Here is a 25,898-nt window from a genome sequence, read left to right on the forward strand (position 1 = left end):
TAATTCAAGTTTCTAAAACGCAATCTTTCTTCTTTTTATATAAACGTTTTTTCTTCTCTTTATATAAACGTTTTTACTTTTTACTCTACATATTTCAATGTTTTCTAATTAAGCAAAAATAAATCATTGATCTACTAATAAATTGATATTGGATTAATTAATTTTATCTGATATTTAATTCCTCATAAGGACATTCACAAAAATTTCCAAAAGTTTTTGACTACTCCAATCTTGCATTAAGGTTTTTGGTTTCAACACTTCAATTTCATTTATTGCATTAAGATTTTGGATTATATATTTGAGATTCTTGTGAAGTTGCAAATACCCATGCTGATGCTAGACATATTAAGGAAACCAGTTAATTTACCTACCTTAATTTAGTATAACAAGAAAAACAAATACTCCCTCCGAATTAAAAAAAGAGTCCACTAAGCTATTTGCACACCTTTTAAGAAAATACTAACTTTTAGATAAAAATAAATAATTTGACTAAACTATCTCTAATTAAATAAACATTGAAATTTGATCATATAACACTTAATAGGTTCAAATCTGAAAAAAAAAATTAATTCTTTTTTGATTTGATAAGTGAATATTTTTTTGATTAAAAAAAAAAGATTAAGTGCACATTTTTTTTAAATTTTTTTTTTATCTGGAGGGAGTATCTGACAAAGACGTAATTATCTTTTCCTCTGAAATGCCCTCTTTCATTAAATGTGAAAGAGAGATTACAGTTTGGTCAAAGGTGGTTTTTTTTGGAGAATTTAAAATACATACAGTTAGTGGAAAATATATATTTTTAGCATATTTGCACACTTGTACACGCACATATATATATAATATCTGTGTATGTATCTATGAAAGAGAAAAAGGCACACAAAAGCAAAAACTCTGTAATGTAATGAAAAGCAGGCTACAACTCTGTCACTAGCAATTAATATTATCTCTAAAGTTTCTATTTTTACCTAAAAAGAACCCTTTTGATAGTGTTCTTGGTTTCTGTTTTTCTGTTCTAAATCTTGTTTCTTTGCTATAGATTCTTTTTATTTTTTATTTTGTTGTAGTTCTTGCTGATCAAGTTGTGTATATTATAAAGTACTTAACTTTCTTGAAAATGAACCCATAGATTGAGTTCAAGAACATGAGAAAAATTGATTGATTGATTGATTTTGGACTTAATCTTGAAAGAAGTGGATTTGGAAAAAAGATTGGATCTTGGAAAGTTAATTAATAAAATAAATAAATGGGTTGCTTCTCCTGTTTTGATTCAAAAGAGGAGGAAAAGTTGAATCCCCAAAAAGATAGAGATGATCACAAGGAAGTTAATCACACTGCCCCTTCAAATATTTCTAGATTATCTTCAGGTTAGTCTTATCACTTTCTATTTATAGTTTTGATTTGATCTGGTTGTTGCTCACTTGGGTCCCTATTCTTTTAGCTTAGTCTTTATCAAGATTGAATTTTTTCCTCTATTAGGTTTATTAGGTATATCTGCTGAATTTGATTAGACCTCCAATATTTTCAGATGGGAATTTTTTTTTTTTTTTAAATAGAAGGGTGGAAATGAGATAGAGATATATGCTTCTAATTAATTTGATCTGGTTGATTATTAGGGAGGGTCTTTGTTAGGGTTTGCCCTGAATTTCCTACCTTATTTGGATTCTACCATAATTGTAAATAGAAAAGGTTATCTTTGTGGAAAAAGATTCTACTATATCTATCCCATTTCTCGGATGAGAAGTTTCGGACTTCTATAAATAGAAGAATTGTTCTTCTCATAGACAACACAGTAGCATCCACAATTTAGTCGTCTAGAGAGTCTTGTTTAGGGGCAGATTATTCTCTCAATAATTTTTTATGCTTTTATATTAGTTTTTCTCATATGTAGTTCAATTGGTCATGCCTCTTTTAGTATGTTTTTCTTTGTTTCTAATTTATAGTCGTTTGAGGTTTACAACTGTAAGCTTCCGCATGATGCCCTGTTATTTCGATCCCAACAGTCTTTCTGTTTCATATTGAATTGGTTGGTGTCAATCTTGAATTGGACTTAAGATCAATATTTTATGAGGTACTCCATAGTTTTCAATAATAGATTACCTAGAGAAATAAGTAAAAGAAATTCCCACCCACCCAAGATTTAATAGTTGGTCCATTCTCAGCCTCGGTAAAGTCCGTCTTGTTATAATAAGAATGAACATGGGTTAGTATCCTCTTTTGACTTGGGGATATGATTGGGACCAAAATGTCTATTTGGATAATTCCCTTTCTCTTCAAATGTCATAAGTTAGATTTTTTATTTACAGGAGCCGACAGACTCAAAACAAGAAGTACCAATGGTTCAAAGAGAGAATTTTTGGGGCCAAAGGATGCGCCCGATGTTCAGATTGCTGCACATACGTTCACTTTCCGTGAGCTTGCAGCTGCTACTAATAACTTCAGGCCAGAATCTTTTATAGGTGAAGGAGGGTTTGGTCGTGTGTATAAAGGGCAGCTATCTAGCGGTCAGGTAATTCTTTTTGAGGTTTGTACATCTAGGGGCTGTTGGTAGGAGGTATTATAGAAAATAATACTGGTATTAGTTTTGGTATTATTTAATCCCTTGTTCGGTAGTGTTTTCAACCTATGTATAACTAATTACATAACTAATTATTAGTTATACACTCTATTTAGTACAATTGTTTTCCTTATACATAGTAAACCATGATATTAACAATACCGGTAATGTATGATCTTTCTAGAAGAGATAGGAGATTTGTATTTTTGTCGTGTCAGTGGTGGTAGTCGGACTTTTGTATCCTGTACTATCTTGGTACTTTTTTAATAAAATATTAACTTATCAAAAAAAAAAAAAAAAAAGAAGAAGAAGAAGAAGAAATTATACAATGCATGTTATTTAATAACAAACCAAACAGTTGATAATGCCAACATAACTAATCCCAGCATAACTAATTTCAGCATTACTAATCCCAGCATTACTAATACACCCTATCGAGTACTATTCTTATATACTCTGCGATACGGCCCCTTAGTCTCCTAGATTATCATACAACTAGGTGACACCCTTTTTGGCCTGTGTTACCGGCCCTAGTCTGTTATTCCTTTTCCTTCTGCTAGTAATGGAAGTAGAGGGTTCTGGATAGCAGTATGAAATCTGTATTCTGGCATAGGCAGTTCTTACAGAAGCAGTTGCTACCAGGCACTTGAAAGAAGTAGGTAGAGCAGCCAATAAACTGACCTCCAGTCTTCAATTATTTAAGATTTCCTTATTCTGGTAGTTCTCATGTTGGCATAACAATGATAACATAAGAGGTAAATTAATTAGGAAATGAAGAGAGATAGGTAGAGGGAGAGAATCAAGTTGTCTACAGTGATGTTCAAATTAGCACATATTTGTATATATTTATTGATCCGTTAGCTAGTTTCTTTCATCCCACTTGGTCTTCCTTTTCTATATTCTTGTGTCAAGAAACTAAAACTTGTGGATCACTCACCTCAATAACCCTGCAAGTACACATGTTCGGCCGTATCTGGTTAAAAGTAAACCAGAAAAAGGATCTCATTCTCTTTTGTTTCTTTAAGTTGAACAGAGAAAAGAAATTGATAAAGCTGGGCATTAGTGATGCTTATTGTAGGTAGAAAATAGGAGCTTAAGATATCATCATGCCATAACGAAATCTGTTGGAGTTCCATTTCTGGTCTCCCTTTAGTCTGCTCAGTGACAGAGCCAAGATTTTCCTATGATGGGGATGAAAATTATGTTTGATATGGGTTGTGATATGCTGAAATGCTAGGTTGTCATATCCTAGATGAATCAATTTCTTTTTGAGGGATCCTAAATGGATCATTCTCGTAGGAACTATATTGTCAGATATCACCAATTTGTCTCTATAACCTGAATAATTTGGGAGGAAAATGTTAAATTGATCAAGTACGACAGAGAAGAAAGAGAGGTAAGACTGTTCACATTTTTTTACAGAGAGTTTCAAGATACTCCACAGATTATAGTCCAAGTGAAACTCATGGTACCTTCATTTTCATGCAAAGTGCATCTTGATTTCATGTCCCCTGTACCACAAATGTGGTATCATGAAATAACTCGCTTGTTTCTTAGAGTAACTCTAGTGCAGTCTCATCTTATACAGTAATATTTTGCGAAGTAAGGTTAAGCGTATTACTTATGAGAAAAAAAGGCAAAAGAGAAAATTGCATAGGTATACATGATTACTTGATTAGTAAATTGGACCCACTATGGTTCTTCGAGGCATTTTTTTTTCTACCACCTACAACCACAAAAGCAACTCATAAGTCATAAGTACTAATACCACAACAAAAGCTTCAGTTTGAGGGAGGGCTTCTGGTTATATCTTAAGGAGAAAACAATAGCTCTGAATAAAGCAAGCTCGAGTTAATGTCAATTATTAACAAACTATGATAACTTTTTCTAGATGTATTCCTTCCTATTACAATGATGTCAACTTCTTCGCCAATATTGAAGAAGAGATTTGTATCATTTGAAACTACCCTTGTAGTTAAACAACATTATTGTCACCATTTCTCCTAATGTTTTAAGGAACATCGACAATTAGACTATCTTAGTAATATAGGTAAATCAGTAACAAGGTTGAAGCAAGACTGTGTTATAGAAGTTCATAATTCTTAAAATAATTCCGCTTGTATTGTTGACATCATTTCTTCTAGAGTTGAAGAATACTGCTAATTAGAGGATGCGGAAAAGAGGTAAATTTCAGGCCTAAATGTTCAAGCATTGTATTATCATAAACTCACATTAACTATTCCCAATCCATATGATAATTTCTATGAGAAAACTCAGAAATGTGCTGCATGACAAAAATAATAACAGATCATGGTTTAGTCGTTTATGTAGGTAGACAATTGCTCTCTTACATGCCATGCCATTTCTAACACGTGCCATTATTTGTGAATTATTGAACATTCTGAGCGGATCACAAAGGAGATACTAAAAATGTTAGAAGTCCATCTTTAAGCTTCTTAAGTCCAAAATTGAACCTTGCCAGCCTCTATTTCATTTTCAAGGTTTCGTTGCCATAATTTTGAATTTATCTTATATTCTGCAGCCATTAAATGTAAAGATACTTGAACTTCCGAGGTAGTTGCTGTAAATTTTTGTTACCTATGTTTGATGAATAGTTGGTTGATCTTCCCAGGTCGTTGCAGTTAAGCAATTGGATAGGAATGGGCTTCAGGGGAATAGAGAATTTTTAGTTGAGGTTCTTATGCTTAGTCTTCTTCATCATCCTAACTTGGTGAATTTACTTGGTTACTGTGCTGACGGGGAGCAGAGGCTTCTTGTCTATGAGTTCATGCCTTTGGGATCATTGGAGGATCATCTTCATGGTAACCTATTTTGCATAGCATTCTGCTTGTCTGATTTATATTTCTTCTCCATTTATGTAACAAATGGCTTATACCCCATAACATGCCGCAAGATATTGTATATGTATTACTAACCTCTGTCCCAAAAAGAATGGGGGGATTCCTATTCTCAGTGTGACTTTTGAACTCTTCTTGAGATAGATTTACATGTTTATGAACTTTATAATATCAATAACATTTTTCTATAATTTAAAAAACATTTAGAAAAATGTTTGAGAATGAAAAAACTGTTGGACTATCCGGATAGTAGTAGTGCCATTCTTTGGGACGGAGGGTTGGAGAGAGTAATATGGTTATTTCCTTAGTGATATGTATATGTTTCTGCAAACTACAGTTTGTGTTCAGCTCTATGTTTCAAATGATTGCATGTTAGTGGTGGCAACTCAACTACAAACACGTGGTTCAGTTTGAAGTTCCTAATGCCCTAGTGATTTATTAAGCACACAGCTTAAACTTGTCTATCTTTGACAAGATGGAATCAAGGAGGAAACCACTAAATGTAAACAACAACAATAACATACCTAGTGTAATCCCACCAGTGGGGTGACCACTACTTGTAAATATAAATAAATTGAAAAACAAAGAAAGGAACTATATCCCTAGCAACAGGATAAGTAAAAGCAAAGGAACTTTTGGTAAATATTAAGGTGCGTTATATAAAAAGTCTTCAAACCTTGGTGGACAGAGTTACCCTGTATCTGTGTTTGTGGGAGGCAGGTATCCCGTGTAATTAGTCGAGGTGCGCACAAGCTATCCCAGACACCACTGTTAAACAAAACTATATAACAAGTTCAGTAAAAAATAATGATAACTTTCACCAAAGAAACCGTATTCCGCAGTCATTCAAGCAGCCAGTAGCTGAGTTTTCATTAGAGGAATCTATTGCATGAGATCACACAAAGCATCCAGTTGATTTCATCCGGATGGCTAGGACTGTTTTTGGCCTCGTTGTTTTTGTATATTATCTGCCTACATATACATGTAGTATTGTGCAATCCACAGTAACCAATAGCTCACTGTCTGAAGTTATGTATGACTCCAGCATATGGTTCTTTGCATGTGGACCTAGATATGAACCTCTATGACCGCTACTGATATACCGTTTCCTATCCCACCAGGATTTGACTTATACTTCCATGACACCATTCATCCGAGGGAAATGTCACAGATTCAAAATCAGTGGTTTTGGTGTTAATTCATCTCAGCTGTGATTTTCCTTTTGTTTGTACACTTGATTGTCTCAGTGCTGTATGTCCGTAAGAGTCCGAACCCCAGTTATGTAGTAAGTACGCCTGCAGAGTTCTATATCTTGTAATCTCACTGGAAGTACGCCTGCAGGGTTCTTTAACTTTCCATATTAATGCTGCCTTGTTGTTTCCGTGCCAGTACTCATTTGCTTGAAATCCTTGCATTCTTTCCCTTTTTTATGTGACATGCCCGGGACTATATCAGAAGCATCGACCAGCATTGTAGAGATACTTACGTACAGGCACAGATAATTTAGGACAAGGGGAAAGAAGAATAGAAACTTAGTATCCCATAGGTCCCTAATATGATGGTGGTTCAAAGATCTGTTATGGCTTTATGATGGTATATGTATCTGCTAAGACATTCCTCTCTAACGCATACTTTTGATTGCAAGTTTTCAACTTAGAATTTTTTTGTGTTACCTTTTTGATTAGATTTTCCTTATGAAAAATAAATATACTGCAGAATTTTGTGTCTCTAGGCTTAGTATTCTTTAGTGATCTAATGTAAATAAGCGCTGTGCAGATCTCCCTCCTGATAAAGAGCCACTAGATTGGAACACGAGAATGAAGATTGCAGCTGGTGCAGCAAAAGGTTTGGAGTACCTTCATGATAAGGCGAACCCTCCTGTTATTTATAGGGATTTCAAGTCATCCAACATATTACTTGAAGAAAACTTTTTCCCGAAGCTTTCTGATTTTGGGCTAGCAAAACTTGGTCCTACTGGAGACAAGTCACATGTGTCCACAAGGGTCATGGGAACTTATGGTTACTGTGCACCTGAGTATGCCATGACTGGACAATTGACTGTCAAATCTGATGTCTATAGTTTTGGAGTTGTATTCTTGGAGCTTATCACTGGACGTAAGGCTATTGACAGCACCAAACCTCAGGGAGAACAAAACCTTGTCGCATGGGTAATCTACTTATGTCTTTACTTTAGTTTACCAATTTGTTGATCTCTTTTATTCATGATCATGTCCAAGAGTGGAGGCACCTATTGGAAAGGGGATTCAAGTGAAAATTACTTTAAGGGTGTTTGGTATGGTGTGTTCCAAATTTTCTATGTTTTGTTGGTCAAAATATTTTGGAAAACATTTTCTCAAGCAAAACAAGTTCCTTAAAAATGAGGGAAATGACTTCCCTAATGGAAGTAGGGAAACATAAGTGGCATTCCAAGTTTATTGTCTCCTTTCTAGAAGTGACATTCCAAGTTCATTGTCTCCTCCCCACCCACCCAACGCTCCCAACCCCCTTGTGCCAAGAAAGCATTTTCCTTCATACCAAACACACCCTAAGTCACAGGTTCAAATCCCAAGTGTGTCATGCTTGTATCTTTTGAATCCCCTTATCAGAGTTTCTGGCTCTGCCACTGATCACGTCTTTGAAGTGATAATAACAGGCTCAGCTCTGTCAAATTGTTGATTGTTTATCCTTTGTATTCTGAATGTACATGCAGGCTAGGCCAATGTTTAATGATCGTCGGAAGTTTGCAAAATTAGCTGATCCAAGTCTGCAAGGACAATTTCCAATGAGAGGTCTGTACCAGGCTTTAGCTGTGGCTTCCATGTGTATCCAAGAACAGGCTGCTGCTCGTCCGTTAATTGGGGATGTGGTTACTGCCCTTTCTTATCTAGCAAACCAGGCACATGATCCTGGACAAGGTCATAGATTTGGAGCAGACAGTAACGATAGGAGAAATAAAGATGATAGAGGTGGAAGAATATCTAGGAATGAAGATGGGGCAGGAGGAGGATCAGGGCGGAAATGGGATCACTTGGACGGAGGATCTGAGAAGGACGATTCCCCAAGGGAAACAGCAAGGATGTTAAACAGGGATTTGGACCGAGAAAGAGCGGTGGCGGAGGCTAAAATGTGGGGCGAGAATTGGAGAGACAAGAGAAGACAAAATGCTCAAGGCAGTTTTGATGGCACTAATGGATAGTCATTACATGTCGGATTCCAGGATCCCTGACTCATAAAAGGTAGTCTTGATCTGAGCTTGTAGTGCGTTTCACTCGATGCTTGTAAAAATTGAAATCTACCATTTAGTTAAAGAGTGTGATGGAGCTAAAAGGGAACTGATTGAGCCACCTCTCTTAGATTTTCCCTGAAAGATGTACTTTATTTTTCATTGACCCCTTTTTCCAATTGTTTTCTGAAACATAAGTTAAGTGGACAAATGGGAAAAGATCAAATAGAGGACATATTTCAAATTTGGGAGTAAAGAAATCTCTCAAGTTAAAGTTGTGAAATGCTTAGCTCCGTCTTTTTAGGGACCAAAAAGGATCATTTACTGTCTGTAATCTTGGCTGTAACATGTTATACACTAATCTTGATCTTTTATATGGCAGAAACGATCGGTATGTCTCAGTTTCTGGTCACCATGAATACTTGAAAAACACATCACTCTCTTCTGGCCATTGCAATTGATTGTATCTTTCGTTTCAAGGCTTTGTACTTAGTCCGCGTGGTTGGAGTCCTGTGTGCTTCTTTTCATATCTTATTTTCACACCTTTCGATTCTTAAACAGACAAGTATTATCACAACATCCAAGTCCAGCTAACAAAGATTAGGAAGAGAGATATACACTCCATACGCTGTAACGTGAATGCACTATTGAGTATTGATTGCTAGAAGCCAAAATTCCGTATGTACTGTCCATTTAACTCTCATCATATATGGGGTAGTGAAAGAAGGCCAAACACTAAAATTATGATTTATATTGGCCGAAGACGTGCCACCTCTTTACTCTGACATGCTGAAACAGACCTACAATACTTGTCTTTTAAGCAAGAGATTCATTTTTCATTTTCTTTAGTGTGACTAATATCCTAGGCTAGATGAAAGTTGAAACTATAGCTAAAATACGTGGCTACTTCTCTTTTCACTCTTTCGTTTTTATTTCTTATTTGGGGTCAGGTCCTGGGACCATGGTGTTATAGTGTGAAGACAATATTACGATCTGGAACATTAATTTACAAATTTAGAGTTGTCTTTGTTTGGGTCTACTATTATTGAGGCCCTTATCATCGCTATAATCCTTGTACTTCATCATGTGTGTAGTTTTATTGCTTGTTTATCCCTTAGGTGTGCATACAATGAGTTTTTAAGTTTTTATAAACAGTCAATGTAAGTAACTTTCTATACCATCGGGTTATTTAAAGAATATTTATCAGTAAGCCTCCTTAAAATATGAGATTTGAAATTTTGAAAATAAGATATGTTACCAGTTGCTTCTAGTGGTAGTGTCAGAAATTTAAATAAGAGGATTCAATTTTTTTAATGGGATTCAACAATTTATATATTCACAAAAAAAAAAAGCATTTTTAGTCCCTGTGTTATTGCATTATTCCTATTTTAGCCTTTGTGATATGGAACTAAGCATATTTAGTGATTTTAGTCCTTATACTAACAAAACTCAAGTAAATTAACGGACTGTTAACGATTAGAAGGGCAAATTTGGGTTTCTAATCTTGGTTGTGTTGTACTCTTATGAATTCCCAACCTGCATCTAGAGAACCACCAGACACAGCCTGAAAATAGATACCAACAACCTTCTTCTTTTTCTACCATCTCTCTCCCTTAATCACTCTCCCCTGCTAAGAAATAATTATGTTTCTAATTATTATCTCTTGAAAGATACTTAACAATCGTAAACCAAAAACAGAATCTTCATTTCGTTCAGCATCCCAGCAGAAAAAACGGCACAGAAGAAAACGGAGACTAGTCTTTTGAAATGAAAGCTACGTTGAAGATGCGTCTTTTTGACGTCAATTCCTGTATTTGGTTAATACCAAAATATATAAAACCAAGAAAAATAAAAAGTAAATCATGAATGCTTAATTCTCTACGTACTACCTACAAAAATATATTGAATCACCCCAACCTAATTGGAAGAAGCAAAGTGCTAACTGCCAGTGAGCAACGTAACTCAAAGCAATGGATAAATATTTACAAGAGAAGTTTTAGAACTATGGAAATGGAAAAAGAAAATGAGGCTATGTATTAATTTCAAAAAGGAAACTCAGAGAGGAGGGGGAAGAGGCTTTTGGCAGAGAGAGGACATGGAGGAATTGTGTTGCAGAGGTTGACCCGTTTGAAGGGAGACGATGACAAAAGTTTGGGGTTCACTTTACCGAATTGCCCTTTTTAGAGTTAACAATCTATTTATTTAATTTATGTTAGTATAAGGACTAAAATCACACACATTACCTAATTGAAGGTTAAATGTGTTTAGTTACATATCACAAGGATTAAAATAGGAAAAATGCAATAACACAAGAACTAAAAAATGTTATTTTCCCCAACAAAAAAAAAGTACTTTTACCCTATATACATAGTATAATTTTCAAATAAGGGGTTCAATTGGCCCCCTTGCACATGCCTGGGCCCTGGTTGCTTCAAGTAAATATGACATGACAGTGACGGTATATACTATTAACTCGCATATAATTAATCTCTTTTTACATAGAAAAGAATGAAGTGACTAAAAAATGCTGACATTAATGCTCAAAAGTATTATAGTAAAATATGTCAGCACCGGCCTAAAATCTTAAATGTGGAGCTAGCCTTCATATGTTATTAAGCCTTTGAAAAGACAACCAATGAGTATGAAGTATATTCTCTAACAGTGTCTTGCACTGCACATGTCGATCACTCGATTCTACGATTTACACGAGTTATATAACTATGGAGAGAGTTAGTGGCATAGAGGGTCTGAATTGAGTGAGAAATCCCAAAAAAATAATAGAGAGAAATGATGAGCTTAATAATAAATTTTGATTCTCATATCGTGTGACATGTTTATAATATCTAACCTAAAAACCTTGGGGAAATGAGTAGACCATTGGAGTAAGTAACATTATAAAGTTATTTGGAAATAATAGAACGGCCATTCACACAATAATAGAGAGAAATGATGGTGAAACGAGCTTATAATAAAAGTTTGATTTTCATATCGTGCGAAATAATTTTAACGTCTAACCTAAAAACCTTATGGAAATGAGTAGACTATTGGAGTAACCTAACATTGTAAATTTATTTGTAAATAATAGAACGGCCTTTCGATTCATACAATTTCTCTTTTCCTCTTTATACAGAGAGAAATGGAAATGGTAAGTAGGGAGAAATATATATAAATAATTACAAAGAAATTAAAAACAAAAAGAAAAAAAGAAACGAAACATACAAGCAGAGGCAGTAAGCCAGTAATTAAAACGGTTAAATAATTTGAAAGATTAATTAAAGACTTCAGCTTATGCAGCACACACCACAAGCACTGGTGTCTCAAATGGCTGCAAGTTCACTTGTGCCACCTCGCCACCGTTACGTTCTTCATTCTCATAGTCGTTAGCCAACGGTGGGATTACGGTATTCTCTTCATCGGATGGCTGATCAGATTCCACGTCATCAAGTTTCTTGATCATGTCCTCACTTTTAACAGGATGTATCTGTTCTGAGTTTACTACAGGAACCATGTTTATTACATGTTCTGGCACCTTTTTCTCTAAATCATCTGATGGTTTTACGTTTCGGTAAAGTCCGTATAGCAACATTTGAATCATTCCAAGGAAGAAACCCAATACATTTGGTAGCTGTACAAAGTAAGACAAATCAATAACCGAGTTAAAAAATGAAAGGGCACAAGTAAACTCATCTAATGAAGAAAATTAGTAATTTATGTTAGACACCCCTAAAATTAGGACCAGGAGGGAGGGGGTAATTTAAACAAGTTTTTTTTAATTCTATGGAAAAATTACTAGTAAATGTTTTGTGGAGAAAATTCAAAGTTAGTTTTATGAGAATTAAATTAGTACAGTACAAATTAAGAAAAAGCTTGTTTTTAAAAATAAAAATTACTAGTACATGTACTACGAACAATAAATTTTCGCAATCTGTAAATAGAAGACGATTAAAGAGAAAATATCACAAAATGGAATATAATGTTAAGAAAAGTTTCTAGAAAACCAATATTTTAGTTTGGTTGAATTCTGCGATAACCAATTAATGTCGAACAATAAATGTAAGAATATTGAGTTGTTAGTAAACAATAAAGACACAGCATGTTCGTGTTCAAAATTTGTGGTTCATTTTTGTTGCCTTTGTAAGTAGGTTGGTTTTAGTTGTCTAACAAGCACGGAACCAAAATTTATTCAATGTATCAAAGAACATGTATGTAGTAGTACTATAGTAGCAAGTGGTACAAATACTTACTGCAATACACAGGTCCTTTTGAAGGAGACCATAGCCAAACCACATGATAGCACTCAACGTAAGAAAGAAAGATAGGGTGAAGGGCATGAATTCCACACTCTTTGTCCTAACCACTTGAAACTGCATAAAAAAACGTAAAGAGTTAGAACTTCTTTCCAATTAATTAATTATTATTGAAAAAACCTTGAAATGACGTTATTAATTAATTTGTTGGTCATATCTCAACTTACCACAATGCTAAGTGGTGCTGCAAACACAAGTACTGCAATGGTCACACAAATCCAACCCACAACTTGTACTCGAAGGACTCCGTTCAAAGGGAACAAAGTCACTAGAAATATCAGTGTGTACAATACTCCAATTAATCCTACCAAAAGCTGCACTGTTTGTCTCTGTTTAATTTGCATAATTAAAACATCAAACTAGTTAGTGGTCTATATATGTAACGCTTCCTTACTTACCTAGTACTACTACTTAACAAAGATTTTGAAATAATAATAATAATAATAATAATACGGCCTATTAATTGACAGTGCTTACGTACCCTAGCCTCCTTGGATGCGTAGAGAATGAAAATGGTGATGTAAATGGTCTCGACAACGCAACCAAAGGAGTTGATGGAGACGAGAAGAATGGCATTTTTCTTGATAAATGCATAATACATCCACAGCATGGACGAAAATAGTGCTACCACGTATGGCAGCGATTGATAACCCATGGTTGATTTTTCTTTACAGATTCGTCGAAATGCTGGCCTGCAACATCAATAATAACAGCTATTTTTACTAAGGAAATTCAAAATAAATGACTGTCTAAAACAAATAAAATTCTGTTTGTTAGAACTAAAGAAAGTCAATTACTTACACTGGAGCTAAGAAGACGAATATGGAGATAATGTTTCCTGAATCAGATGAAATAAAAAGGGGTTAGTTCTTTCATATATTTGTGTGTGGAGTTGATGCTACTGCCCATGAATTATATAATTATTGTAACAACTTTGTTGAAGTAAATTAAAGTGTATCCGTTGGCGACCAAGACTGACGAAAATCGAATACCGGGAAGGTTTGTCACGCAATACATTCATGAGAATATGCAACGTACAATGTGAATATACTATACTAGGAGCAACTAAAGTTTGGTTACAAGAAAAGTGAGTAAGGCGTTTGCACCAACTTTTTGAGCAGGCAAGAAACGAAAGAGAACGATTAGGAATAAAACATGAAAAAAGACTAGAAATGAACGAAACTTAATTAGTAAGCTTACCTAAGACTCCGAACACAAAGAGCCATGGATGGTGGAGATCAAATATGGCCATGTCGATTGTTAGGTTATTAAATGATACAAAAATATATATGCACAAGGCTTTAGGGTCACTTGAGAACCCTTTTGCTTCTTTCTCTCCTCTCTCTCAGATAGATAGAACAAAAAGCCCACAATTTCATGCAAAAGGAAGAGACAGGTATTTATAATGAGGAGAGTAGAAGAAAGGTGTGGTTTGCGCATACAACTCAATCATCTTGGTTGCATGACAAGTGGAGTCTTAGTAGGTGGCGTACGATAAAATCACTCACCCCAAAATAATGGATTCTAAGCCTCACGTGCTCTCCCAATGCGTGCTAATCATAATTATATTCCTATCATACCAATTAATTAGTAATACTACTCAAATTAACAAATTTAATTTTGGCTTCTAAGTTCTAATTAACCTATTGCTGTCCAACAGGATTATCATGAACACGTTATGCTTAGGCAGGCAGCTCACTCCTTTTAGCTAGGAGCTATTATTGTACTCTAAGAGAAATTGTTAAACCCCACTTTCTCTTCTTTATTCTATTATTAGGCTTTTGATTCACAACTCAATCAATTGATTAATCGAATTTAGGGCTTTTCATTGACACTCAATCAATTGATTAATCAATTACGTCTCGCTTCCAAACTAATTGAGGATGACTATGTATAAAATCCGTATGTTTGTATTCTAATGGAGACTATGTATAAAATCCGTATGTTTGTATTGATATCGTACGTAATCGTTATATTTTTCTACTTTTATGCTAGCCATCCGTCTAATGCAATCTTCTTCTTTCATTCACATTGGATCTGACAACAATTTAGGTACAAGTTCACATTTTTGAAAAGTGGCTTTTGAACAGTAACAAAAAGAAAATTGTCCCCATTTTGGCTGATATTTTTTCATCACGTATGAGAGAGGTGAAAAGAAGAAAAAGGGCAAGATAAAAATCTTCCAGATTGTTCTAGTTCAACTACCCAGTAATAAATTGTGTTGTCCATTGTAGACCCTACAAGTGAGGGAACTCTATGGCTAGAATTTTGCGTGTTTTTTAAGTAGGTTAGTATAGACAGATATATATTGTACAATTATTGCGTACTAGTGTTTTCTCGACTCGTTGTTTATATCTATTTGCCCATGAAAAAATATGAGTTCCCAACTAGCGTGATTTTTGTTGATACTTCTGGCGATGCATATAACGACTTTTTTACGTTTTCCCCTTGACAAAAGCCTTATTTCCCGTAACGTCTTAGTACCTTTTTTCTTTTTTAATGATGCTTTTTTTGTACATAACAAATACCAACTCATTGTTCTTGCTGTTAGTCTGTTTCTTTAAGGATGAAGAGAGGTGATGGAGCACGATTTGGAACCTTGTTTTCTTGCGTTAAAGGTGTTTTAAACTCTTTAGGTTTCCTCTATCTTTTTAGCTGAAATTTGAACGGTTTATGCATGAAAATAGGACCAGTACAAACTCTTAATGACGTAATATTTACATATTGATAGCCATCTTTCATTCCCATTTCTGCTTTGGTTGTATATATGATGATTGGAAGAATGCTAGCTGGTCGCCATACACATTGACACCTGTCTTCCTTTACGTAACCTTCTATCTTTTTACCAAACCAATCATTGAAAAAAAATGAGAAAAAGAGAGTAAGTAATTGATCGGCGAAGGCGACCGATCATAATTTACTTTCCATTGGAGAGATAAGTTTATTCATACTTTTGACTGAAGGTAAAGTTAAAAAAATACTATGTATTTACTTTCCCTCGAGGAATAGTACATAGTGTCATTTCTATCATCTGGTTAGTTGGAATGAGTGACTAAGAAAAAGTGCTCGATAAGTCAGGGAAAGTGGGAAAAGTTGTACAACTCCAATACTGAAAGATAGTTTTGCTCCTGCTTCAATTTATGTTGCCATTGTTTAATGAGAAATTAACAATTTGACATGCATAGTGGCCCATCAAAATAATAGTTGTATAATATACAAAAAGAAAATATTTTTGATACATAATAGTGAATATTTTTTGTATAATTAGCTAGCGAATATAATTATTTTTTACTAACCGGTCAAATATATAACTTGCCCTTGTTTAATTAATTGGGTACGGGAATTACGAAACGAAAAAAGATCTTTGAAAGTTATGACTTTAAACCTATCATGACATTTGTATTATTATAAAAACATGACATTAAAGGTAAAATAAGAAATTTACAGTTTAAATTATTTTTAAATATATAAAAGGATTTTTTTTCATGAACAAACTAATAAGGAAATAGTGTCATCAGTTCATGATAGAGAAAGGTACATCAGTTCATAAACACAAACGTAACATATGCAATCAATGAAAATTGCTTTGACACTTTCTATTGCTTAAGCTCTTTTTTTTTGTTTTGTTTTTCCACATGCTACGCCCAATTAGTCATTTTCTAGTTGAAGTCCTACTTCCACATAATAGAGTGGGAAACATATCAGGTACTTAAAATTTAGGCCAAGACCATGTTGTGCATCCAGTTTTGTGATGTGTTTTTCTAATAAATATATAAATGAGTTCATTTAATCTTCCGCGTTGCAATCATACATGAAGTATCAAAATCAAGTTTGCTTCTCCACTTCCTTCCAATTATCATAATTAAAACCTTCATAGTTTTTGTTCATTTTGAGCCTAGTTCTTCTTTGATATTTCAATTTTTAGCAAACAAGGGGGGTAAAACTGTAGAGATCAGATGACGATGGCACAATTAATCAATGTCAACCAAATAATTGAGTTTATTATGATGATAAGTTTTTATTGCCCTGCATGATTGGGAAGATGTCAACCCAATCCATGCAAACTAAGCAAAATTTGATATGTCGCAGCCAAAAGGCTATCATATCAGTGCCCTGTGGTTGTTGATATTTCCCTTATTTTATGTGGTGATCTATTAAATTCATAAGCCTTGTGGAGCCCTAAATAATCTGATGGCTTGAAAAGTTTTAACAGGTGGCTTCTTTTGCCATAGCTGATCTGGTACTCATTTCATCCTCACAAAATAAAAATATTATTATTTCCTGATTCTGCGTAAAAATGCGAAAAATATGTCTATGAAGATGCGTGTATTTTAGGGGTTGTATTTGTACGTAAATAAAACTACTACTGTTTGACTTGAATGCTCTCCCATATTGCCAAGAACATACGGCAAAAAGTTGAGCTATGAAGAGACAAATAATGAGGATTTTGAGGGAACTGGGAATTATCACGTACGTTAACTTTGTTAGTCCAAGTACACTGACAAAATAAAAACCGCATTTTTACATTTATTCTCCAACTCATTAGATTTGTTATACTAATAATTGGATGGTATAACTTGTATCTTACGAGTCTAATCTATGAATTAATATGTAGTACCAGGGGCGGATCTATGTAGGAGCGGGGGAGTGCCACATCACCTGGACGCCTCGGTGGAAACTCTGTGCATGTATAAGAAATGTTATAGATATTACTTGTGCCACCCAAAGACCAAAGGGTGTCCATGGTGCCAGTGACTTAATGCTAGGTTAACCACCCCAGGGACCCAAGTTCGATTCCTGCTGTGTTACAATTTTAAAAACAGTTTTAGTATACTGGATTTGTACCACTTTTCTACATTTTTATTTTATTTTAAGTATACTGGATTTGTACCACTTTTCTACATTTTTATTTTATTTTAAGCATAAAATATCAGTAAATAGTTTTCTTCTTCCAACAAATCATTTCTCTTCTCCCAAATTTTCTCTTTCTCTTTGTCAAAATTTTGATTATCTTTCCCTGCCCCTGCTTCTCTTCCGTTGTTGTTTCTTATTAGTTTTACATTTTGTTTTATTTTATATTCAATTATTTAACAAAATACAAAAGAAAAGGGTATGTCTAGCCTTGGTTCACGCTGGCTTAGAAAAGAAATCTTCTTTATGTTAGAGGAGTAGTAATTATGCTTATAAACTTGAGTTAGTTTTACATAATATTTGAAATAATATTTGCCTATGTAAATTTAAAGGACAAACAAATCGAACTACAAGCCATAGTTGATCCAAACAATCAAATGTTTATTCTATTTAGACCTCTTTTGTTTCTCTAAGGCAAGATTAGCAAATCATTTTCTAGTTCTCCGTTTGGCTTCCTTCTACGTACTTCCTAACTCTGTTCCTTTTTATTTGTTTCTTATACTAAAAATATTTTATTCTTTTTACTTGTTCTTTTTAGCAAATCAAGAAAACTATTATTTTCTTTTGACAAATGACTGCTTAAAGTACTAGTAGTCAAACTTAGATTTTCAAAAAATAATTAATAAAGTTAATTTAGTAAAATAGACCCCTAATAAATATTTTGTACTGAGAATGTCAAATCAACATGAGCCAAGTAAAAAGGGAATGGAGGAAATACTTTGGTCCAATTAAGTATAACGCAAAATGGTTCGTGTACCCTCTCAACTTACTCAACGAAAGTAACAGATTCTTTTTAATTAATTTAATAAATTGGTACGGAGATTTGATATTTACATAATGTAAGGAATTGGGGCAGAATTCTAATATTGTGGCTGAGGCAAGCGTAATGATGGAGGGTCTGAGATAATGTGTGAATCACGAGCTTCATCCATCGATTTTGGAAACTGACTCATTACCGATAAAGAAAGTGGTTGATGGGGAGTAAATACCATGGTGTATCACAGAGGTGGATAGAATCAGGATGATGAAGGCTGAATTTAATGATATATATATATACATTGGTTAATTTTTTAACTAACATAGCTTTCGAATTTGCAGGTACATCAAGCTTTAATTCCTTTTCTGAGTTACCCAGTGCAGGGAGGAGGATTCTAAACTTAGACAAACATCAAGTCCCTAACCTCATGAGTCTTGATTATAAATGCTAAGAATCCTGGAAATAATGATGTACATACATGACTCTGTGACCTAATTATTGATAGAAGTTCTAATGGTGATATTAGCCTTGGCTCATCCCATTGAAGTTTGGTCAATAGATGGGAAGCAAAGTCACATGTACATTCAATTTTGGAGCAGAACTCTGGTTAAGAAATCCTCATGAGGTATTTAACTCTTTGATTTACTGGAGTATTTGTGCATTACATAGCTATTACTTTAAATATGATGATTAGCCATCTATGTGTCTTATCAGAGGAGCCTAAGTTGTAGATTTTGGACAAAAAACATACTAGTGTTATAAAATGAAGCTAAAAGAGTGACAATATTAAAGGATGAAAACCATAGAAATAGAATGACAAAAGAGGAGAGATTTTTACTATTCTTCCAAAATGTGTTTCAAGTGTCTTTCATATGAAAACTTATGCCTCTATTTATAGTGCTACATATGCATTCAATATATGAGAAAATGGAGGAACCATTAAGATGGTGGAGGAAATGGAGGAACCATTAAGATGGTGGAGGAGAAGCATTATATTTGTGTATTGGACATCCATAATATATTTCATAACACTCCCCCTTGGATGTCCATAGATGATGTGCATCGTTAAAAACCTTATTGGGAAAAACCCTGTGCGAAAAAGAGTACACATATCTAGTAATACGCTTTGAGAGTTACCTCATTAAAAACCTTACCAAGAAAACTCAATGGGACAAAACTTGGTTAAGGAAATAAGAGTACAACACGTATTTCACTCCCCCTGACGAAGACCAATATTCAGATGTCAGAGTCTTCGCATTCCAATCTTGAATATCATTTGCTCAAGAGTTGAAGTTGGCAAAGATTTGGTGAACAAATCTGCAGGATTGTCACTTGAACGAATTTGTTGCACATCAAGATCACCATTCTTCTGGAGATCATGAGTGAAAAATAACTTTGGTGAAATGTGCTTCGTTCTATCTCCTTTTATAAATCCTCCTTTTAATTGAGCTATGCAAGCAGCATTATCTTCATATAATACTGTGGGTATTTTTGTATCACACTTCAAGCCACATCTTTCTCTGATGAAATGTATCACTGATCTCAACCACACACATTCTCTACTTGCTTCATGAATAGTTATTATCTCAGCATGATTCGAAGAAGTAGCAACAATGGACTGCTTTGTGGATCGCCATGATATAGCAGTACCTCCGCATGTAAACAGATAGCCTTTGTTAGTATAAAAGAGACCCATATCGCTAGTTCCCTTCAGATATCGCAATATATGCTTAACTCCGTTCCAATGTCTTCGTGTAGGAGAAGAGCTATATCTTGCTAGCAAATTAATAGAGAACGCTATGTCAGGTCTTGTAGCGTTAGCAAGATACATAAGTGCATCAATTGCACTAGGATATGGTACTTCAGGACCAAGAAGCTCTTCATTTTCTTCTTGAGGTCGGAACGGATCTTTACTCACTTCAAATGAGCGAACAACCATTGGAGTACTTAAAGGATGCGCATTGTCCATGTAAAATCGTTTTAAAACCTTTTCGGTATAAGCAGATTGATGGATAAAGATCCCATCTGTCAAATGTTCAATCTGCAAACCAAGACAGTTTTGTTTTTCCTAGATCTTTCATCTCAAATTCTTTCTTTAAATATTCAATCGCCTTTTAGAGCTCTTCTGGAGTTCCAATTAGGTTTATGTCAACAACATAAACAACAATTATAACAAACTCTGATTTTGTTTTCTTAATAAAAACACATGGACAAATGACATCATTTATATAACCTTCATTTACCAAGTACTCACTGAGGCGATTGTACCACATGCGCCCTGATTGTTTTAGACCATACAACGATCTTTTTAATCTGATTGAATACATCTCTCGAGACTTTGAGCTAATTGCTTCAGGCATTTTAAATCCTTCAGGAATTTTCATATAAATTTTGTCAAGTAAGCCATATAGGCTGTGATAACTTCCATCATTATAAATAATGTGACATTTTCTGATGTTTGGACTGCTGGCCCAATAAACATTACGTTTACCAAGATGCATCATTTTACTTGGTAATTATTTCTACATCAACATGCTTTAAGAGACGTAGAAATCAAATCCTCACAACCTTATACAATATTGCGCGCTATATTGTATCAAAATATTGTCGACAAGATATCATGTTGTATCGATTCGCAATTCGACATAACTTACTGAGATCTCATCATTCATTATTTTCAGGTACCTGAACCTCGCATAAGGTTTCATGAAGTGTTATGTCGTAGGCTCTTCAAGAGCACTTTGTTTCCTTATTATGATCATTTGCTCCTCCCTTTTTTCAAGGATTATTATATTTGGAACCGATTGGTCTACCATGCTCCATGCATGTTGTAGACTCTGTCCTTCAGGGACATTAGGAGCATTTTGCAGATGAAATATGAAATAGTTGGGTCAGCAAATGCTTCCAGCATTTGACTTGAATTATCTGAGGATCATACTAATTCTAATTCACAACATATTTCTTAGCTGCTTATTCTCTCCCCCTTATTTTAGTGACATATGTCTCCATTTTCTTTGGGAAAATCCATCTGTGTGCATCATGGTATATCCATTAATCATGTACCGCACATCAAATGCTAAAAGATGGAAATATCTAGTTCCTGACCCTGAACCAAATTTGAGAGGAGAATTTATCAAAATTTATTGATCTGAAGCATACAAGTGTTGTTGTATGCAATATATCATATCTCAGACCAACATCTGAAACTTTGTTCTCATAAGCAATGGTTTAGCTGTATTATGGAGTCATCTAATGCCAAACCAACTTAGATATAAACCAGCATTATCAAGATGATTGTCTTGATTACATATTCTGAAAATTGTGCTTCCAACTCAATCATTTTGAGCAAGCAACTTCGTAAATGTCAAACTGCCAGTTGACAATAAACATACATGTGACCGTCTCATAGATGCATCTATTTAAGACATCTCATTGCAGGTGAAGGGGGCCCACATTCACCTTTTATATTTTTTAGAATTTTTGGGATTCAGTCCCAACATTAGCTGGTGTAATCAATTTATCATGAGAACAAGCAACACAGATAAATTCTTGAAGAATCTTCTAGTTCTTCAATATGTTTTTAATATTCAATTATCACATCAGATTTAAATCAGGACGATCAAAATGGTCTTGTCAACTGATAAAATTATCTGTACCCGTAAACTTCAAGTTTACCATGACGAGTGCTATTTCTTTTAATAAAATTCTGGTTTACTATAGCATGAAATTGTATATCAATAAACTTCTGGTTTATCGTGGTATGTGATCTCATCATGCTCGGGTAACATTTCACTTGTTTATTTCTTACCCATAGTAACTTGAAGATATTTAATATTCCGATCATTTGTAGTCTCAATATGATAACCATTTTTATTGTTAGTAATTTTCAGGCCTACTACAGTGTTCCGATCGTACCAATTACGGTCTACGATAAATGGTATTATCATATATAACATCTTCAAGAGACTTCAATTTATTTATCATAATCAGATATTATTTAGACATTACTAGTTTCATGATACCTGTAAATAAACAATTATCTCTTCTGGAGTTCTTGATTTTTGTATCACCAAATATTGCTTAGATACTGCTAGTATCATGAGAGAAAATTTGGTTAGACACTACTGGTGTCATGAAAGAAACAGTAATTAAATGGACATTATAAATTGTAAATTACGAAAAGTAAATGTTAAGTTTTAACTTCAGTATTTCAAATATCTCCTTCAAGGAGACTAGCCATTAACATCTGAATATTTTGTATCAAAGCAGCAACCACATAGTAATCACACCCTTCAGGAAAGGGATACACCAATGTTTATTTCCTTCAAGGAAATCAATAACAACTAACCATAATTTATCAATGTGGTTATAGTACAAAACACTTTACTCTGCTTCCTTTTTCTTTAAAATGATACTTTAATAAAATTATTCAAGATGTTTCTATATACGACAGGTACGTGTTGCAATGCCTTAATTTCATATCACACAAATAAAATGTATATTCCTTGTATTTTATCTCTCTAAGAGATAGGTTGTGGTATTTCTTCATTCACTTCGGGAAATGAATCCTGATTATTCAAATGTGCTTGTTGTACGACATTTATCAATAACTCATAATTTTCCTCAAGCACAAGAAGATATTGCTTCAAAATATTTCTCAAATATTTTACCGATTCTTTCTGCTTCATGAGTAAAGTTTAAAGTTTTACCACTTCGGGAGTAAAGTTTAAATGTTTACTACTTTGAGAGTATATTTTAAGGTCTTACTACTTCAGGAGTAGATCTCGGAGTTATTTACTACTTCAAGAGTAAATTTCAGAATTCTACTACTTGAGGAGTATAGCTCGGAGGTTACAACATTCGGAGTAGAGTTCAAAGTTTGCTCTTTCGGGAGCAGATTTATGAGTTTACTACTTCGGGAGTAAAGCATAGAATATTCGAAATATTTCTTCTCAATTATTCTACCTCTTCTGGAGTTGAGTCATGATTTCTTCACAACCAAGAGCACGTCTGTATTGATAAGCTTTACTAAATATTATCACAGTCACTTCAGGGAATGAATCTGTATTTTGAGCTTTTATCAAAAATTCTCATTCTTCAGGAATAGAACACAATCATTTGAACGTGTCTTAAGTATATCAAACCGTAATAGGTTAGAGCTTCTTTCAAAATATTGCTACTTCAGGAGTAAATCGAGGTATATATATGATGTAGAAACTTTTCTCTAACACATCTTCAACTGTAGCCATAGTAATGCATAGAAAATATTGTCCCTTCTGGTTATCATAAACTTAACAAGGTAATACTAAATGGATAAAAAAAATTACCTTTGAAAGTGACGAATTCTGCTGATACTCGAAGGCAACCAAAGAACCATAAAATTAATGTCCAACAACTATGGAGATTATGGCAACAAAATTTTCAATGAACATCAAACGAGGAGTAATATCCAAGAATTCTATGTCTGTAGCTTATTAATATTTCCAAGGTATCAATACCTTTTCTTTCAATACCACTGAGATCTACTTATTGTTAACACCACTAGAATCAACAAAATAAGTAACACATAGATTATCACCATCAACTAATGGGTGATGATATATATCCCACCTGTTTTGATATATCATTCATCATTCAGCTTAAAGACACGAATTCAAATTCGACCATAATTACTTACCTGGAAATTGGTTTGAGAATGGTACTCTCACTGCTCTACGAATCTTTAAACCAATGTTCTTTGATCGTTTCAAAATATTTGTTCAAGGTAGAGTCTCGTGCTGATAACGTGTTATAAAATGAAGCTAAAAGAGTCACAATATTAAAGGATGAAAACGATAGAAATAGAATGATAAAAGAGGAGAGATTTTTACTATATTTCCAAAATGTGTTTCAAGTGTCTTTCATATGAAAACTTATGCCTCTATTTATAGTGCTACATATGCATTCAATATATGAGAAAATGGAGGAACCATTAAGATGGTGGAGGAAAATGGAGGAACCATTAAGATGGTGGAGGAGAAGCATTATATTTGTGTATTGGACATCCATAATATATTTCATAACAACTAGTTAATTATAGAGTTAAATTGTTAAATTATCCTCAGCTTTGTTTACATCAACCGCAATTTTGGACTGCAGGCATTCTAGCTAATTCATGTGAAAAGATTATCTATAAAAGATTTTAGATCAACATTCAGATATGCATAGCGGATTCACAAACTTGTAGAACACATCAACTCATATCTCTTTAGATCAGTGAAGACAATAGTAGAAGATCGACGTAGCTTGCTTTCTCTCATTCATAAGGAAGGAAATCGAAGATTGGAAGAATATCTTACCTGAAAGGAAGATCTGGTTTATCTGAGGATAAACTCCTTGGATATGGGTTTGCAGTACTGGTGAGAGCTTAAGGGTGCAGAGATGGTACAAATCCTTACCGGAAAACCAAATGTTTGAACCATGGAGGATGTGCGCCGGCTTTGCTCTGGTGAAGTCAAACATTCGAGAACTTTCCTAATTGTTTTGTGATGATGGATTGGTTGTCAGTTGATTGTTTGTTTTATTGTTTTTATTTGGACCGGATCATTTTAACCCGAGTCCTTTTGATTTCCTTTCCTTTTTTGTTTCATTGAACTATTTAATATTATTAATAAATATCCCTCCGCTAAGTATCACTTAGTGGTTTCTAAAAAAATCATGTGTTTAGTACGACTGAAGTAATTTTTCATAGAAAAAGCTTTCTAGTGTTTGGTTGGTGAGTAAAAAGATAGTTTTTACATATAATAATAATAATAATAATAATAATAATAATAATAATAATAATAATAATAATAATAATAATAATAATAATATTGTGATAAAACTTTTGACTACTAACGACTAGAAATAATGGCTAAACATAATTGTTGAAACAAATAATATGAAGTTAATTTTAAGTTTAAAATGGGTTTCATCAATATTTCCTTAAATTTTCTTTATAACACTAATTTTCCTTGTAATTTATGATATTGTAATTTGATTTTTTTTGTAACAATCATTTAACCAATTATTATTAATGTAAAAAATCATAATGTGATTAATTTACCCGTATCAAGAGAACAAGTGAAAATCCTTCTTATATAAGGTGAATATGGCTCTTCTCTCAAATGATCTCGGCGCAAGTTAGCAAGTGACTGCTATAGTGCACCGGTGGACGAGAAATGGGGAAAGGGAAACCTAGAAAGCAAGCTAACAAAACTCCAATTAACATGATGAAATTAGCAGAAATCCGAGCGCAGATTACAACCAC

The 25,898-nt window shown here is 34.0% G+C and overlaps 2 protein-coding genes across 4 annotated transcripts; one reads left to right on the plus strand and one right to left on the minus strand.

Moving 5' to 3' along the window:
• Nucleotides 1-854: 854 nt before the first annotated feature.
• LOC132641317 (serine/threonine-protein kinase PBS1) lies at nucleotides 855-9,036 on the plus strand. Of its 2 annotated transcripts, XM_060358262.1 has the most exons (5): nucleotides 855-1,364; nucleotides 2,304-2,506; nucleotides 5,187-5,376; nucleotides 7,189-7,580; nucleotides 8,123-9,036. In XM_060358262.1, exons 1-5 carry the CDS (start codon nucleotides 1,244-1,246, stop codon nucleotides 8,606-8,608), a joined length of 1,392 nt encoding a protein of 463 aa, XP_060214245.1. In that variant the 5' UTR covers nucleotides 855-1,243; the 3' UTR covers nucleotides 8,609-9,036. The 2 variants fall into 2 exon arrangements, with proteins under 2 accessions (XP_060214245.1, XP_060214246.1); XM_060358263.1 differs by lacking the exon at nucleotides 2,304-2,506.
• Nucleotides 9,037-11,685: 2,649 nt separating this feature from the next.
• On the minus strand, nucleotides 11,686-25,126 carry LOC132641318 (bidirectional sugar transporter N3-like). Of its 2 annotated transcripts, none has more exons than XM_060358264.1 (6): nucleotides 24,949-25,126; nucleotides 13,744-13,780; nucleotides 13,424-13,634; nucleotides 13,110-13,271; nucleotides 12,880-12,999; nucleotides 11,686-12,260 (listed from the first exon to the last, which is right to left on the minus strand). In XM_060358264.1, exons 1-6 carry the CDS (start codon nucleotides 25,109-25,111, stop codon nucleotides 11,922-11,924), a joined length of 1,032 nt encoding a protein of 343 aa, XP_060214247.1. In that variant the 5' UTR covers nucleotides 25,112-25,126; the 3' UTR covers nucleotides 11,686-11,921. The 2 variants fall into 2 exon arrangements, with proteins under 2 accessions (XP_060214247.1, XP_060214248.1); XM_060358265.1 differs by lacking the exon at nucleotides 24,949-25,126 and adding an exon at nucleotides 14,143-14,320.
• Nucleotides 25,127-25,898: the final 772 nt, after the last annotated feature.

Source organism: Lycium barbarum, chromosome 5 (genome assembly GCF_019175385.1).
Source record: "Lycium barbarum isolate Lr01 chromosome 5, ASM1917538v2, whole genome shotgun sequence".
Taxonomy (NCBI): domain Eukaryota; kingdom Viridiplantae; phylum Streptophyta; class Magnoliopsida; order Solanales; family Solanaceae; genus Lycium; species Lycium barbarum.